Below are 17,445 nucleotides of genomic sequence, written 5' to 3'. Positions count from 1 at the left end.
ATATGGTCTCCATTTCAACTATTCAATTCCGCCATTATAGCATGAAAGCAGCCATAGACAATACACAGATGAATAAGCATGGCTGTGTTCCAGTAAAACTTCAGAAAAACAGGCAGTGGCCATATTTAGCCTGTGGACCTTTGTGTACCAACCCTTGTAGACATATTATTCTCCATATTCCTTGTTAATAATTCTATGCAGTCCTTTTCCTTCCACATCTGTAAGTCTCATGTTTCTCAGTTTAACACTAGATTTAAGTCTAACACTTTTGGCTTTAATAGAACCCCAGTGCTTAGCCTTGGAAACCACACCTGCCCATAACTGCCAATCAAGGGGGAAAGCGAGCATGTTCACAGAACTAGCGATCTCCCTGCCCGTACTGAGGGGAGACCGTCGTGAAGCATGAAATTCTGTTATTAAAACTGTCTTTGAAAGTGTTGGTTAAACCAAGGAGTCTTTGGACACCCAGACATCAGACATGACCGCTATCTCCTACAGTGACTCGTATGGATTCCTTGTTTCAAACGAGATGAGTCCTGCGCTCATTTAATTAACAAATAGGATCACGACCCAGGCGGCAAAACTGAGCAGGGCTGGCGGGGGGGTGGGGGTGGGGGACCCAGACCTGTGGACTCCAGTCACGAGCCAGCCAATGGCAGCCAAGGTCATGGGTGTGTGTCAAGGGCATCTGCTGACCTCCTTCGCCCCCTCTCACCTGCTCAGAAGGTCAAGAGCTACTTTGGCTGAATGCCCCCAGGGCATTAGAAAGTAAGAGTACTGCTCGGGTGAGGTCTGTCACTGTTACCCTGCTGTGGCTTTGCAGCCTCAGAGCAGCTGGAATCGCATCGTGTGAAGGGGAAAGGGCAGCAGCTGAACCAGAACCATGGCGGTTCTGTGCATTCGGCGTAAATGTTCAAGTTTGAGATTTTGATAAACTAATAATATAAATATGACTTTCGAAGATGAGTAGTATTGGGGCGTGGGGGACAGTAAACCATAGAAGAAAGCTCTAGAGAAGGCAACAGTCTAAGGACAGAACCCCTAAAACAGGAGTTATGGGCTGGCCTGGGTTCCCTGAAATTTCATATGCTGAAGGCTTAACTCCCAGCACCTCTAAGTGTGCCTGTATTTTAGAGATGGAGCCTCTGAAGAGGTAATTAGACTAAAAGGAGGTCATTAGGTGGGCCCTAATCCTGTATGACTGGTGCCCTCATAAGAAGAGATTTGCACACAGACATGCAAGGAAGGAAGATGGTGTGAAGACACAGAAGACAACCATTTAGGAGCCAAGGACACAGGCCTGCCAGACAACACCTTGATCCTGCACTTCCTGCCTCCAGAATTGTGAGAAAATAGATTTCTGTTGTCTAAGCCCCCCAGCGTGTGAGACTTTGTTATAGCAGCCCTAGCAAACTGATACAAGCAACGATTTCTCAATGAATTGTTAAATGAATTGTTTTAAAGTGAACACTATGCATTCCTTAAATTCTGAATGGAGACTTAAAGGTCCTCCCAGAGTTAAGAAATCAAGGAAAAATTCTTTATGCTTTAAATGTGCTATCCCCTAAAAAAAAAAAAAAAGATAAACCAAACAAACATAACAAACAAAAAGACTCACTAGGGTGGAGGAAAAAAGGAATTTCAAGCTTAATGATCACCTTTTTTCTTTTAACAAAGTCTCTGACAAACTCTCGTCTTGCACAAACGTATTAAAATGCTAAAGAAACTAGGTCTTAAAATGATTTTCTCCTTGACACAGGTGCCTTCCAGATAAAAACTTGAACTAACGAATCAGTTTATAAAGTCTGGCCCCCACAAGTATAATATATGTAAAACAACAAAATATTCATTTAAACAGTATTTCTATACTCTAATTTCTTAAGAAAATCAGATGGGAACCAGGGAATTCTAACTTCATTTAATGTTCTTAGTGTCTCTATCTAATTTTTAAAAAATTTTTTAAGATATGCAAATTAACAATAGACCATCAAATAGTAGTTGTAAAAAGGCCATTGGGGGAAAAAACAAGCTTTCTTTTTTTTTTTTTTTTGGTAAAAAGGACACATTTTAAAGATTTGGTTACACACTTAAAATCTAAGAACTTTTGACCAAAAATTAAAATGTTCTAAAATTACTTTATAAATCAAATTAAAATAATTTAAAATTTGAATTCAAATGTATTTAATGCTCCCAGGAAAGGAAAGCTAATAAATTGTTTTGTGATTTAGGGTTTAAAATGTGGCTTTGCATCTTTTTCCTGATTTTATCCAATGTAAATACAAAGTGCAAATATGGAGTTTTAGTTCATGCAAACTTTGTTTTCTAAAGAGGCTAAAATGGTTGGAACTTCTAACATTCCTCTCCCTTATCTTATGGGTCAATTGGTATCATGATCTCAGCTAACATTTAGGTGTCTTTAAACCTAAACATAGGCCAGAACCAAGCGGCATGATTCAAACTGTGCTGTGATTTAAAAACTCGAATCTTTATCAACTGGCTTGTGTAAATCACATGATATTGTAAACCACAAGGCCCTATAGGGTAACTCGCTTAAATTACATGGATACAGTGTCCAGAGTTTCACGCTTCTCTGACAAATCCTTGGTGTCAACAGGGAATCAACTACCCATGATTTCTTAAACATATTTGCTAAAATTACTAATTGAGTTCAGGGCATTAGCCTAATGCATACTGAGATAAATAGTCAATAACTTGCATTTACCTAAAGACGTAAGGAAATTACCAAAGAAGTTTCCAAAGAAATTATGATGCTATGTCCCCATGTGTTAATATGTTTGTTCTTCATGACACCCAAGTGTCAATAGTTAGACTGACCTTATAAACAAAGAAACACTGTCCATCTGAGTGTGTCCTGGGGACCATGTGTATCTTTTCTGGATGAGCAGGAGATACCCAAGTGTGAAGGCCTCACCAAGCCCGACAAAGACTCCTAAAAGCCCCCGCTCCGGGGTTTGCAACAGCTCATCTTGAAAGAGCAACCCAGGAATTCACGCTACAGGAGGAATTGCAGAGACAGTTTATAAAGCCCTAAAGCTTCATCAACACCTTCAGAGTCTCAATTCTCTAGAAGCAGCAGACGCATTAAATGATCAAAAGAGAATTCTCAAAAACAGAAGGGCTGAGGTCTAGGAATCCTGGACTGACGTGGGCCACCGTCCCACCCCAGTTTTTGGAGTGGGAGATCCAATGGGGCCCAGGTCCCGACCTCTCCTCCAAGTCCTAGAGCAGCGCTCCCCCCTGGAAGAGGAGTGTGGCCCCTGGGCCACGGCCGGTCCCGTCCTCATGTTCCCCCACTCACCCCCATGAGATCAGCTCTGAAAATTTAGAAACTTATAGAACAACTGACAGGATCATTTCATGTCTGTTGACTCTAATAATGAAAACTTGGGACTTGCGTTTTACATGTTTTTTTAAATTTCTTTTTTGTAGTTATTCATTTTTGTTGTATTTTACCCAAGTATACAGCTGCATGACAGGCTGGCAATTTAAAAGCTTCACCGCATTTCCCAAAGAGATTGGGAAGCACGGTGCTCAAGGGTTGCCCAGCCGCCCTTCCCCCACCATTACCAGAACCCTAACCCTGACATGAGGGTCTCACAGTGCATCACCACCAATCCCTAACGGGGGCACCAAAGCTACCTCTTCAGGGTCTGAGAAGCCTGGCTCCTGAGCCACTGAGCTGGGTGGCTGAAGGGATGTGCCCAGGGCTCAATGGAAGGCGCCTGTCGAACCCTGCTGACGTTCCATCCTGGATCCAAAACCCTCACTGGAAGAGGTTGGCATCACCCATTTAACAGTGTCTTGCTACGCAGCTCTCTTTTCCCTGGACACTCATGTAAGTTCCAGAGAATCACTCTCATCTCCTTCTTCCCACACAGGCACCGAGCCCTAAACAGCCCATGGCTCTGCTGGACTAGTTTGAGAGTCCTTGTCTCACGTAAATTTACATCCTATCAGACCTTCCATCTAGACTTTTCTTGAAACTCGAGAAATGTGTGTGTCCTACAGTTTGGGGTGTATCTTCGTCATCTCACATCTTTCCCCACTGTTACCTCATCTTCACAGTCATTTTTTAAGGTCACCGAAATTTCCCATTAAGTGGCCCTCAGAATTTGGGGCAGCTTAGAGTAATGAGAAAAAGCAGGGGCCTTGGAGTCAGATGGCCTGTACCATGCTGCAGCTGTGTGGCTCTGGGCAACCGAACAAATCTCTTGGAGTCTCAGTTTCCATATTGACAAATGAGGATAACAAGACCTCCACCTCCGTGAGTCTGGAGAAGATCACATACACACAACAATCATGACAGTGTCTCATGCGTGGCGAGCATGCTACCGATATTCAACATTATTGATAATAACTGTCAACCGCTAATACATGAATATTTAGGTGACTTTCAACTTTTCAAACGCTAAGCGCAATTTAGACGTTTATTTATACAGCCCTTTTCCATATTTTAGATGAGCTCCCTAAAGCAGAATCCTGGGAGGGAATGACCGTGTTACAAGGTGAAGGGCTTCTGGAAGGCTCATCACATGCTGACGCCACACGCCACGACACCCCTGTCAGAACACAGCGTCAGGAACCTAATTCCACTGTGACACTGCGGGCGGGGAATGCCAATATACATTCTCAGCTGCAAACTTAAGAAAATGAACAGACGTCCCATCACTTTTAGGAGCCCCCCACCCCACTTTCTGACGCACGGGGAAGAGGAACTTCAGTGGCCAAGGCTTCTTACCCACATAACCCTTCTGTCCCTCGTCGGAGATCCTCAAAAGGAGCTCCAGGTGGGAACTGCTGATGTCTGGTGCCACGATCTTGGCCAGCTGCCTCCACGGGGCCTCCTTCACCACAAACTCCGTGCCCACCTTGACTTTCAGGATGTTGAAAGCCTCTATCATTTTGCGACGCTTCAAGTATGCCAGTGTGCGAATCTCATTCTTGAAAAAACAGAAGTGTGTTTTTTTAAGAGGAAGATTCAAGAAAGTCTTGATTTTCCACCTTAAACATTTCAAGGCAATGGAAGGGTTCATCTGAGTGTGTCCTAGGGACCATGTGCGTTTTTCTGGATGAGCAGGAGATACCCAAGTGTAAAGGCCTCACCATGCCTGACAAAGACTCCTAAAAGCCCCCGCTCCTGGGTTTACAAACAGCCTATCTTGTAAGAGCAACTCAGGAATTCACGCTACAGGAGGAACTGCAAAGTGAAGTCACCAATGGTTCTGCTAATCTGCAAGGTACCAAATCCCTCCCCGGCTCCGGGGATGGGTAGCTAACCCCCACCTGCAGAAACAGAACTCAGCTTACCGAGTGCAAGTGAGGGGACCCAGGAAGGATAGCCTGTGTGGTGAGAAAAAGAGTAGCGGGAGGAAGACAGGTCCAAACTCTGCTCTGCCCGGGAGGAAGGGAGATGCCAGAAAGGAAGGAAATCAGGTTAGCTGCTGAGAGAGAGGGAGACGCAGGAGAGGGAGAAGACAGATCTACCATGAAGTCAATCAAGAAAGAGAAGCGGACGGGGAAGAAAGGCAGGGAAGTGAAACTAGGCTAGAAGTGGTCAGAAGGTCCAGGGCAGGAGGGTCAGCGAGGGTTTGCCAGGAGCTGCCATCTGGCTCGACTGCGCACACGGAATCTTCCAGACAAGGAGAACCCCCACTCATGTTACAATCGGCCACGTCGATGCCCACCCCTGCTGCTCCCTGTAAGCTGATTATATGGCTAGACCTTAAATTCTTTTTTTTTTTCATTGAAGTACAGTTGACTTACGATGTTGTGCTCGTCTCAGGTGTACAGCAAAGTGATTCAGTTTTACATATATGTGTATATATATATATATATATATTCTTTTCCATTATAGTTTATTACAAGGTATTTAATAAAGTCCTCTGCGCCATACAGTAGGACCTTGTCATTTATCTGTTTTACATATAGTAGTTTGCATCTGCTAATCCCAAACTCCTAATTTATCCCTATCCCCCTTTCCCCTTCAGTAATCATAAGTTTGTTTTCTATGTCTGAGAGTTTGTTTCTGTTTTGTCAATAAGTTCATTTGTATCACATTTTAGATTCCACATATAAGTGATACCATATGATATTTGTCTTTCTCTGTCTGGCTTACTTCACTTAGTATGATCATCTCTAGGTCCATCCGTGTTGCTGAAATGGCATAATTTCATTCTCTTTTATGGCTGAGAGGTTTTCCATTGTACATATGTACCACATCGTCTTTACCCATTCATATGTTGATGGACATTTAGGTGGCTTCCATGTCTTGGCTATTGTGAATAGTGCTGCTATGATCACGTGTCCTTTGGAATTAGAGTTTTCTCTGGCTATCTGCCCAGGAGAGGGATTGCCGGGTCATATGGTAACACTATTTTTAGTTTTTTGAGGAACCTCCATACTGTTCTCCATAGTGGCTGCACCAGTTTACATTCCCAGCAGCAGTGTAGGAGGGCTCCCTTTTCTCCACACCCTCCAGCATTTGTTGTTTGTACACCTTACATTCTTTTTTTTGTGTGTGTGTGGTACACGGGCCTCTCACTGTTGTGGCCTCTCCCGTTGCGGAGCACAGGCTCCGGACGCACAGGCTCAGCGGCCATGGCTCACGGGCCCAGCCGCTCTGCGGCACGTGGGATCCTCCCGGACCGGGGCACGAACCCGCGTCCGCCGCATCGGCAGGCGGACTCTCCACCACTGTGCCTCCAGAGAAGCCCAAACCTTACATTCTTAATGGTACAGCTGTGTCTTCATCGCCTTTGGCTCCTCAGAACTTTGGTGCTGGGCACAAAAAACACATTTAAGATACGCTTGCTGACTGATCCATGTGGCAGAAGATTAATTTTCGAGAAGTTTTAACTAAAAGAAACACTTCTTGGGGGAGGGGGAGCCACGGTTGTGTCCAGCGCACCAGACCCTCTGGGAGGGTCACTGGGAGGCCTGGCCTTGGGGTCGGGAGCAGCGGAGGTGCCCACAATGCACAGACTTCTCAGAGCCTGGACAGGCCAGACACCTTCAAAGGGAGGTTGGCCGAACCTCAGACTCAGCCCACAACCTGCTTCTCCTTAGCTGCGAACATTTAAGCTCTCCCCGACTTTCTACTTGCCCCCTGGTGGGAACATCCCTAAGCAAAGAAAAATTCATAACGGAACCAAAAGGATCTAATAAAAAAGGCTATGTCTTCCCTTAAAGAAAATGACCCTTGGATGAAATGTTGCTCTGTGCAATTAGTTCTACAGTCCTAGAAAACAGCCAATGAGACACGTGCTCAGGTGGGTGACAGTGGGGCCCACAGGTGAGATGACCCAGGTCTCCTTGCAGATTCCAGAAATAAAACACTCTGTGCCCCAAGCGCTCAGAAGCCTCTGCCCATGCAACACCTCCAGGAATTCTCCAGACATCAATCAGACAAGAAGGCACCAGGGCAGGAACTATTGGCTTTAAGGTATTTTGGCTTCTGTTACAGGTGGGGAAAGGAGCTTGGAGAATATCCCCAACCTCAATGATACATAAAATATTTCCAGGGGCTTCCCTGGTGGCGCAGTGGTTGAGAGTCTGCCTGCCGATGCAGGGGATGCGGGTTCGTGCCCCGGTCCGGGAGGATCCCACATGCCGCGGAGCGGCTGGGCCCGTGAGCCATGGCCGCTGAGCCTGCGTGTCCGGAGCCTGTGCTCCGCAACGGGAGAGGCCACAGCAGTGAGAGGCCCGCGTACTGCAAAAAAAAAAAATAAATAAAATAAAATAAAATATTTCCAGGAGCCATGAACTATTTGATGCATTAAAAGTGAGGAGGAATGGATAAAGAAGATGTGGTCCATATATACAATGGAATGTTACTCGGCCATAAAAAAGAACTAAATAATGCCATTTGCAGCAACATGGATGGACCTAGAGATTGTCCTACTGAGTGAAGTTAAGTCAGACAGAGCAGGACAAATATTGTATGATATCACTTATACGTGGAATGTTAAAAAATGGTACAAATGAACTTATTTATAAAACAGAAATAAAGTTACAGATGTAGAAAATAATCTTATGGTTAGTGGGGGGAAGGGGGAAAGGGATAAACTGGGAGATTGGGATGGACATATACACACTACTATATATAAAATAGATAACTAATAAGGACCTACTGTAGAGCACAGGGAACTCTACTCAATACTCTATAATAACCTACAAGGGAAAAGAATCTAAAAAAGAGCGGATATATGTATATGTATAACTGATTCAGTTTGCTGTACAGCAGAAAGTAACACAATGTTGTAAATCAACTATACTCCAGTAAAAATTGAAAGAAAAAAAAAAAGTGAGGAGCAAAGCCAGGACCTCCTCCTGCACGTGAGGCTGGGACACACCGTCAGACCCACTGCAGACTGGCAAAGAACCTCCTGGCCCAGCAGAGGACAGCAAGGCACCAAACGAGCCTTCAGATTCACCAAAGCAAAAGGTAAATGGACACATTCAAATATTTAGCAAATGCATTTGCCAGCCTCCCTGCTACTGTCCCCAGCCAGGCACCCTGACCCCCGGATCATGCATGTTACCTTTAAGTGCTTCCTATAATTGTTGTAGACAACGGCCAGAAAGACGGACATGAAGATGTAGGTGTTGATGATGATATAGGTTATAAAGTACAGAGAATACCACCAATTGAACTCATAGGCAGGCATCCTAGAAGGAAATAATTATCTTTCATGGTTTCCCGCGCCCTGGGTCCACAGTGCATAGAAGGCTGACCTTAGGTGACATCCCACGTGGACAATCCGCATGCTCGAGGCACAGGAAAACGTTCTGTCACTCTAACTCTCCCCCAGGCTGTGCTATGGGGCCTCAAAGCCATAACCATCATCAGCGCTAAAGAGCTCACTCCAGACTGCCTTCTGAAATCCTTACTGCCTTAGAGAGGTGCCAACTTTCAAAGCAGGCAGGACCCTGGAGATCCCTCCATCCCTTCCTTCACAATGAGAAAATCAAAGCCCAGAAGGAGAGCCACTTGCCCAGAATTACAAAAAAGAATCTGAACTATGGCTTGGAGTTATACTCAAGGCTCTTCAGGGACCCCAGACTGCCTTTCTGGGGAGCAGAAAATTTTCTGTCCACATTGGGACAATGAGAATGAAAGGCGTACCATTAATAATGGTGCCGGGACAAAAGGCATAAATCGGGATGTGTGCTCACGCCACCTTTAATGGAAACTGGATTTTTTTGTGCAGGAGGGGATGTTGAGGGGGGCAGCCTAAGGTTTGAGGGAAAGATCCAAGAAAACACAAGGAGGGCCAGGAACTTCACCTTGCTCACTTTTTGCCAGAGCCGGGCCCAAGAAAGAGCAGGAACCCAAATCAAGTTGATGTGATGATCCCACACACAACTAGACAACAGAAAGCCCACCCCTCTCCCGCACTGCAGTATGGGAGGAGATGGGGTTGACGTTTGCAGTTAGAACTCTATCTACACCCTAAAACCCCAAGAGCTATCTACTCAGGGTAGCACTGGTAAATAATCTTACCTCCATGAACAAGGCAAATCCATAATATACAGGACATTAGGGGGAAAAAAAAAAAAAGTAATGTTTTTCTCCTAAATAATGTCCACATGCGTGGAGAATTTTCTTTCCTGTTTCATTTAGCCAGAAAACCACCTCAATGCTTAGGAGAACAAGCCATGATTCCTTTACAAAAATGGCTTAGGCGTTTCAACTCAAGACTCAAAGAAGATTCCAGAATAGAAAGTGGGCTCAAATATTTAAATTGTATCTCCAGAGATGTCTCCTGTTGCTTTCATTTTTTAAAACATTCATCCAAATTTAGTTTTCAATAGAGTGGGTAGGCTATCGTTAGTGCCAACACTTTGCACTCTTCAAAAACTTTACAAGGGACTTCCCTGGCGGTCCAGTGGTTAAGACTCCGTGCTTCCACTGCAGGGGGCGCAGGTTCGATCCCTGGTCAGGGAACTAAGATCCTGCATGCTGCACCGTGTGGCCAAAAAAAAAAAAGAAAAGAAAAAAAATAGTATACAAACATTTTACAATGAATATGAATAAACAGAAAATCACTTTTTTTTTTTCTTACAGCTGCTTTTAAGAAAGTGAATTCTGTTACGGCAACAGATGTCTGTGAACATGAATTGGGGACTCACGTACATGACATCGGGGCTGTTGGCGGTGGTGACCAGCACGTAGAGCTCAAACGATATGTCCAGGATGTTGGTGAAGTAGGGTGATCCATCCACTGTTTTGAGACCCCTAAAAAGGAACCAGCAACACGGAGTGACAAACACCCACAGACATAAATGAAGCTGCGGTTTCCGACACACTTTTCCCCTTTCGAGAACCCTCCTGGAGTGCCTGAACGAGTGACCGATTCTGCCACGAACGGGCTGGACTCAAACGTGGGAGCATTCTCTGGCAGAAACTTCCAGAGCAGCCCGCTCACCTATCCCCGAAAAGCTTCAAGGCCATGAGGGAGAACATCAACACGCTGAAGATGAACAAGAGGAAGACGTAGAGGATATCAGGCAGAGTGTTCCGGATGCTTCGAAAAGCCCTTCGGATCTGTGAAGACAACATTTCATTTCGTTTACAGGCAACCAGCTAATTTTCTGCAAAAAACAAAAACCACACCCCCGCCCTTAGCAAACTGGTATATCGAGAATGGATAAACCACAAGGTCCTACTGTATAGCACAGGGAACTATATTCAATACCCTGGGATAAACCATAATGGAAAAGAATATGAAAAAGAATATATATATATATACATATATATGTATAACTGAGTCGCTTTGCTGTACAGCAGTAATTAACACAACATTGCGATTCCACCATACTTCAGTAAAAAATAAGTTTAAAAAAAACACGCCCTTTTGTATCCTAAATCATATCCTTACCTGACGACTTTCAGGGAAATTAATGAGGAAGACTGGCCTCAAGGCCCTTGACCATCGAACTCCGTGGATGTTCACAGCCTCCAGGGACCCATAGGTAATCAGATCAATCAAGGTCAGCTGTGAGAGACACGGGACAGAGGTGTTGGCACTGCCGGAGGACAGAGGACGTGACCATGTGGATGCATGTTCACTGACCCAGAAGGAGGGTCACAATAGGTCATGGAAAAAGGCGCGTTTCATAAACAGCAGAATCTGGTTTCATAATAGAACATTAATTAATAGCAGCTGTCGTTTGAGACTTTACTATGTGCCATGTCCGCTAATAAGCTTTCCATAGATTATTCCGTTTATCTCACCACACCCCTAAAGTGGGCACCGTTCCTGGATGGAAATGCTTGAGGCACAGTGAGGGAGAGCACGTGGCCCCGGTCACACAGCCAATACAGGGGGCAGACCTGGGACCGGAACCCAGGTAGTCTGGCGTCAGAGCCCCAGCAGTTACCCACGCATGGTTCCCTACATGCACCCACACTATATCGTACTTGACTTTAACGTCTCCTCAATTCTGCATATGAGATGGGTTTTCTAGCCTAGCAATGGGGTGGAAAGATCTAGACTACAGACAATTGTTATCATTCCTTATTAAGGTCGGTTTGTGATCCTGAGGACAGGCAAAAGAAGAGGACCCAGTGCAGTTTAGAAAAATATAAGTTAAAAAAGAATAATCTACGGTCATCCAAAGTGTTAGCTCAGTCCCTTTGGTGGCAAGGCATAGAGGATAGAGAGAGAGCCAACGCAGGGGAGAGAAAGGACAGAGATGCAGAAAGACCCTGGCGCTGGCTGCTGCACTGCGTACCCACTGGAGGGAACCAGGGTGACAGTCCCAGGGCAGCACAGATGGACAGATCACCAAGGGTTATGGTACCTGAGGAGGCTTCCCGGAGAAGGCAGTCCCTGATGTAATCAGGGACTTTCTTTGCTGTAAAGCAAAGAAAAAACTTTAAAAGGGTAAGACTCACAGAAGTCAAGAGCCGTGGCAGGCAGACAGTAAAGGGACCCTCGGGAAGCAGAGGGCCCTGGGGATGGGGGCAGAGGAGAGCAGGAAGTGACCAGACCCCAGACCGAGGGCAGGTGGCTTTGAGGGCCAGGCTAAAAAGCTAAGTCTTATTCCCAGGGCCTGGGGAATCCAGAAAGTCTTTCAAATAAGGGTGATGGAGGCAAAGGAGTGAGACACACACACACCCCCGCCCCGGTAACAGATGCAGGACAGATCTGGACAGGGCAACCGTGTCTCCTCATCCAGTTCACTCCATACACCTTTACGGAGCGCCTCTTACGTGCAGGGTATTGTTCTAGCTCCAGAGAGAGAGCCAAGGGCTAGCTAGAGAGTGCCTGCCCTCGAGGGGTGCGTCCTCCAGCAGGAAAGAGTAGCGCTGATATTAAGTGTGCTCTTTGGCAAGTGGCGGGACCTGCTCTGGAGAACACCAAGGTGAGGCAAGGGGCTGAGGGCGTACGGGGAGGCTCAACCAAGCAGCACTGGGAGGAGGGAGACATGGGGGTGGGGAGGGATGCAGAGCTTTAGCCACGACGAGGACTTGGGCTTCTTTCTGATGGGATATGGGAAGCCGCTGAACGATCTGAAGCAGGGAGCATGCTGACCGGACTCAGGACTCGGGCTTGAAAAGCACGTGTGAGCCCATCATATTCTAGGCTGCACGCTGGGCCTCTTAGGAGATGAGGAGGGACCTCCGACCCTGTCCTAGGAGGGGGCCATGTAGCAAAAAGGGCCACAAAAGAGGTACCCGCTCTCCCGGAAGAAGAGCAGGGGTGCCTTTTTCTATTTTATATACTCTGTATTGTTTGGATTTCTCTTTCTTCCAAAAATAAACTCTCCCCGCACTTTTTTTTTTTTTTTTTTTTTACAGTTTTCCCACCCATCTCATCCTCCACCTTCCTGTGTCAGGTAACACTGTTTTCTGGACTGAACCCAAAGCTGTGGTCACAGGCCTCATCCCAGATTGAGTGTTCTTGCATCCGTTTTTTAATAATAGTAAGTGAAGATATTTCTAAAAAAAATAAGACCAGACAGAGACTCTGTGTATTCTGGGCGTCCAGCAGACGTGTGAAGGGAAGTCGAAAAAAATAGAGAAAGGGCGAGAAAAGACAGCGGGCATTCTAGGCCCAAGAGACACTGCCCACGGAGGAAAAGCATGTGGGGTGGCAGGCGGCTCCGGAGGCTGGAGCGGAGGGGATCGCGTGAGGCACGTTTGCAGGATGGGTGGGTCGGAGGGCTCAACAGTCTGTGGGACTCACAGAGTTTTTCTGAGCAAGGGAGGGTCGTGATCTGAGGTGTGCTTCTGAGAATTAACCCAGCAGCGGCGTCTCGAATGCATGTATCAGGGATCTGAGGTTGAGGTGAGTATGGCAGTTCCTGAAAGGGGAGACGGGGCTCCGGACCACACAGTGGGAACAGAATGGCGTGTAGCAGAGAGAGAAGGCGCAGCCGCACCAGACCGCGGCAATGGTCCCAGCGGGGAGGCGGGGAAACGGTGCAAGAGGCATCCCGAGGGGGTTTGGGGAGGACGGGGATGAGAGAATCTTGACAAGGAGGACTTGGAGTGAGCGGTGGGAGATAAAGCACCACAGACCAAAGAAAAACAGCTGTGGGAGTCGTGGGATGAAAAGGGTGGGTTTGGTCCCTTTGAGTTGAAACACTGATGGGGAAACAATAAGTAGGTGGCCACAGAGTGAAGAAACTCAGAGGGGAAACCAGTATCAGCTACAGCCTGGGGAACCCCTACCCACCAACTGTTCGTGGAAGCTCTGGGAAGGGATGGCCCTCCAGGGAAAGAACATCAAGTAGAAAGAGCAGAGACAAGGGCTCTGAGGGGGCTTAACTGGGAAGAACTGTGGTTCGGGCAGGCTGCCTGCTGTGCTGAGATGCTAATTATAAAGTACCCTCAGCTAATCACTGCCCGGGCCTCTCTCTCATCACAGCAGCATTTCAGAGCACATTACCCTGCCTCACTTGGCATAACGTCTTCGCATATGTCCTTCCAGATTTTTCTATGGATCTCTAACACTCCTTCCTCTTTTCTTTTAACAAAGATGTGCTCCAACTGTATTGTAACCTGCTCTTTTGGCTTAATGGACCATAAGCATCTCTCCTTGAGAACAGACATGTAAGTGCATTTAAGGTCATTTTAACAGATGTGGATGTACCATGTTTTATTTATTTCCTATTGTCAGGAAATCCAGTTGTTGCCAATTTTTCAATACTATGAGCAACTCAGCCATGACCAATCTTGTGGCTAAAGCTTTGAACACATCCTTTTCTCCTAAAGACCAAGTCCCAGGATTGGAAATCTGGGAGCAAGCACATGCACACCTAAGGCTTTTCGAAAAGAACTGCCAACCAGCCTTCCAGAAAGACAGCTTATTCCTCCCTCGAGTAGAGTGTGACGGGTTCTGTTTTCAATCTTGCTAACATTGTTTTCTAGGTAAACACATGGTATTTTATTGCTGCCTTCATATGTAGTTCTTAAAGTTAAACATTTTTTCATATCTGCTATTATTTATTTCTTCTTTTATGAGGTGCTTTCACCGATTTTGAGCACAGTTTTTAGTGCAGTTTCTGTCTCTTTTTTCCTTAATTTGGAAGTGCTCTTGATGTGTTAAATAGTCACACTGTCATATTTTGCCCAATTTGTGCTTCAGTCATTGTGATCTGCTGGCAGTTGTGCTGATGGTGTTTGCTGTACAAACATTGTCTTTATTTCTTTTTTTTAAAGATTTATTTATTTAATTTATTTATTTTGGGCCGTGTTGGGTCTTTGTTGCTGTGCACGAGCTTTCTCTAGTTGCGGTGAGCAGGGGCTACTCTTTGTTGCGACTGCGGTGGCTTCTCTTGTTGCAGAACACAGGCTCTAGGCACACGGGCTTCAGTAGTTGTGGCTCGCGGGCTTAGTTGCTCCACGGCATGTGGGATCTTCCCAGACCAAACCTGTGTCCCCTGCATTGGCAGGTGGATTCTTAACCACTGCACCTCCAGGGAAGCCCTGTCATTATTTTTAAACCAACCCAAACCTACTGAGTTTTTCTTCATAGTTTTCTCTTCATAGTTTCTACCTTTTTTTTGTTTTTTTTTTTTTTGGCAGGCCTCTCACCGCTGTGGCCTCTCCCGTTGTGGAGCACAGGCTCCGGACGTGCAGGCTCAGCGGCCATGGCTCACGGGCCCAGCCGCTCCGCGGCACGTGGGATCCTCCCGGACCGGGGCACGAACCCGTGTCCCCTGCATCGGCAGGCGGACTCTCAACCACTGCACCGCCAGGGAAGCCCCATAGTTTCTACCTTTGACCACAAACTCTCAAAGGCACTGTCATGAACACTCACCACTATGGTTACCATGATGCAGATGTTTTTCATATCCTTCCAGAAAACCATCTGAGGAGTGACTTTCGCAAAGTGTACAAGTCTCCCAAAGAATGCAGTCAGACAGAGTACTTCTGCTATCGAGGTAGCCTGTGACAGAAGAGAGAGAGGGAGCCAGTGCCCTGCCACTCAGAGGCATGGCTTAATTCTCTCTTACCACGCCGACCCCCGACCCCCAACCCCCCTGACACCACCCGGTGAGAATTAGCAATGTCCCTTAATTTTACTGAAAGTTGCAGCAAAATTCCTTGCTGGTTGGCATGGTTCCGTTTTCTTAAGAGGAAACCTGCCCATGAACCACAAATCCCATGACCCAGCTGGCAGGGCTTCCTTGGGGCGGGGGGCTGAATCAGCAGGCTGAGGACACCTGGAAGGCATTTCCTCAGATTATGGTGGTGGGGGGGGGTCAGGGATGCCAGAAGCAGGGGCATCCACTAGGTTCTCAAATTCCCCACATTCATACTCAGAATATACACCTAGAAGTTCAGTTTCTCTAATGATGACGCTCCGAAGATGTGTTTCGAAATGTCAGGTCATTCCTTAGACATCGCCGCCACTGCTGTGCCACTGCCTGTATCTGGTTGGTTAGAGGAGAGAACGGAGGTCCCTGGGCCCACTGCGAAGTCCTGACCATCTCCTCCGTGGGCTCCAGGGCATCAATTCCAAACTCCCCGCAGGAAGCTATATCGGCAGGCTGTGCGTGCGGCCCATGCTTTGCCTGCAATTGCCCGGAGACAGTATATCCTCCCGAACAAGGGCACTTTCCTCCATTCATGGTGACAGGAGGATGGCAAAGTAGGACAAGATGGGAAAAGGGACGGTTTGGCTCAGGCTAGGAAGATGGAAAGGTCTGGGGTCAGGGTGGAGGGAATGAACTCTCTAAGGGACAGGAGGAAGGGGCTGGGGCTGGGCGCCGAAAGCAGCAGGTGGCACAATTACCCCACCCCCACCCCAGCCCTCATGAGGCCTGGGCTCCGATATGGGCTGCAGCCCCTTCAAACTTTCTACCTCTCAGCCTGTTCACCTTTCAGGGGCTATAAAGACTCACAGTCGAGGCCAGGCTTGCAAAAGGGCCTGGGGCAATCCCAGGACACCCTTGCTCAAGATAAGATTTTCTTGGTAACGCTGAATCTGGCCAAAGCTCCCCCCCATAACACACTGGATTTTAGAGGCTTGACGTACAAACACTGGCTGAAGGAACACTCTGGAACTCAGGCGGCCAAGCCCACGCTGCATGTGACCAATAACAAACAGAAAGGTGGGGACTCAAGAGGGAGGCAATGGGCTGAGAAGAGACCCTGTGGACCTCTCACCTCGGCCGGTGCCACGGGGAGGGCAGGGGAGGGGGGGGACGACCCTGTCCAGGTTCGTGAATGCACAGCTCTGCTTCTTCAGACTTGGTGTTTGTTTCGAAAGTCACTGGGCTAAAAGTTTTCTACCCAGAGATTTCATTAATCGGGACATCCTCATCCAACGGAAGACCGTTGTGGAAGACAGCCAACTTTGAGCCCCCTAAGAGCCACGCTTCTGGTTTTCGCCCCCCTTATGCAGCATCCTCCCCTGTTGACTCAGGGCTTGGGCATGTGATGGGCTTTGGCTTTGGCTTTGGGACATCAGCGAGTGTGGTGTGTGAGGAGGTGGACGGTGCTCGCTCCCCGGGACGCTCCTTCTTGGACCCCACGCACCCCTTGGGAGAAGCCCAGGCCGTGTGGAGGGGAACAGGGGTACTCTGGTCCACAGCTCCAGCCAGGTGAGCTCCCAGCTGCCAGCCAGAGATCTACCACCCTAGCCAACAGGAAACTCTGCCCGGCTGAGCCCAGTCACCCGCAGAATCATGGGAGATAATAAAAGGCTGTTCTTTAAGGCAAGAGGTCGAGGAACTCTATCTGTCAAAGGACCAGACAGTAATATTTTAGGCTCTGCAAGTCATACAGTCTCTGACACAACTACTCTGAGAGGCAAGAGCCGTGTCGAGTCAAGAATTAACGTGAGCAGGTCATCAATTTATTACTTAGCCTCATCTGGAGTAGCTGGGTAATTTGATGTATTACTTAAAAGCACCTATAAATAATGACTTATGACTATGAAAAGAGCTGGAAATGTAGCAAGTACA

General features: G+C 47.1%; 1 protein-coding gene across 2 annotated transcripts in view; it reads right to left on the bottom strand.

Moving 5' to 3' along the window:
- Positions 1–17,445, bottom strand: part of LOC131765953 (two pore channel protein 2-like) — a 42,236-nt gene that overhangs the window by 15,487 nt on the left and 9,304 nt on the right. For both annotated transcript variants that reach the window (XM_067007224.1, XM_067007223.1), the window contains exons 4-9: positions 15,294–15,422; positions 10,902–11,018; positions 10,449–10,567; positions 10,157–10,258; positions 8,562–8,688; positions 4,760–4,961 (exon numbers count right to left, since the gene is read on the bottom strand). In XM_067007224.1, coding sequence (XP_066863325.1) covers positions 4,760–4,961; positions 8,562–8,688; positions 10,157–10,258; positions 10,449–10,567; positions 10,902–11,018; positions 15,294–15,422 — 796 coding nt within the window. The remainder of the gene's footprint in view (positions 1–4,759; positions 4,962–8,561; positions 8,689–10,156; positions 10,259–10,448; positions 10,568–10,901; positions 11,019–15,293; positions 15,423–17,445) is intronic.

Source organism: Kogia breviceps, chromosome 11 (genome assembly GCF_026419965.1).
Source record: "Kogia breviceps isolate mKogBre1 chromosome 11, mKogBre1 haplotype 1, whole genome shotgun sequence".
NCBI classification, from domain to species: Eukaryota; Metazoa; Chordata; class Mammalia; order Artiodactyla; family Physeteridae; genus Kogia; species Kogia breviceps.
This window is presented reverse-complemented; position numbering and strand designations above follow the sequence as displayed.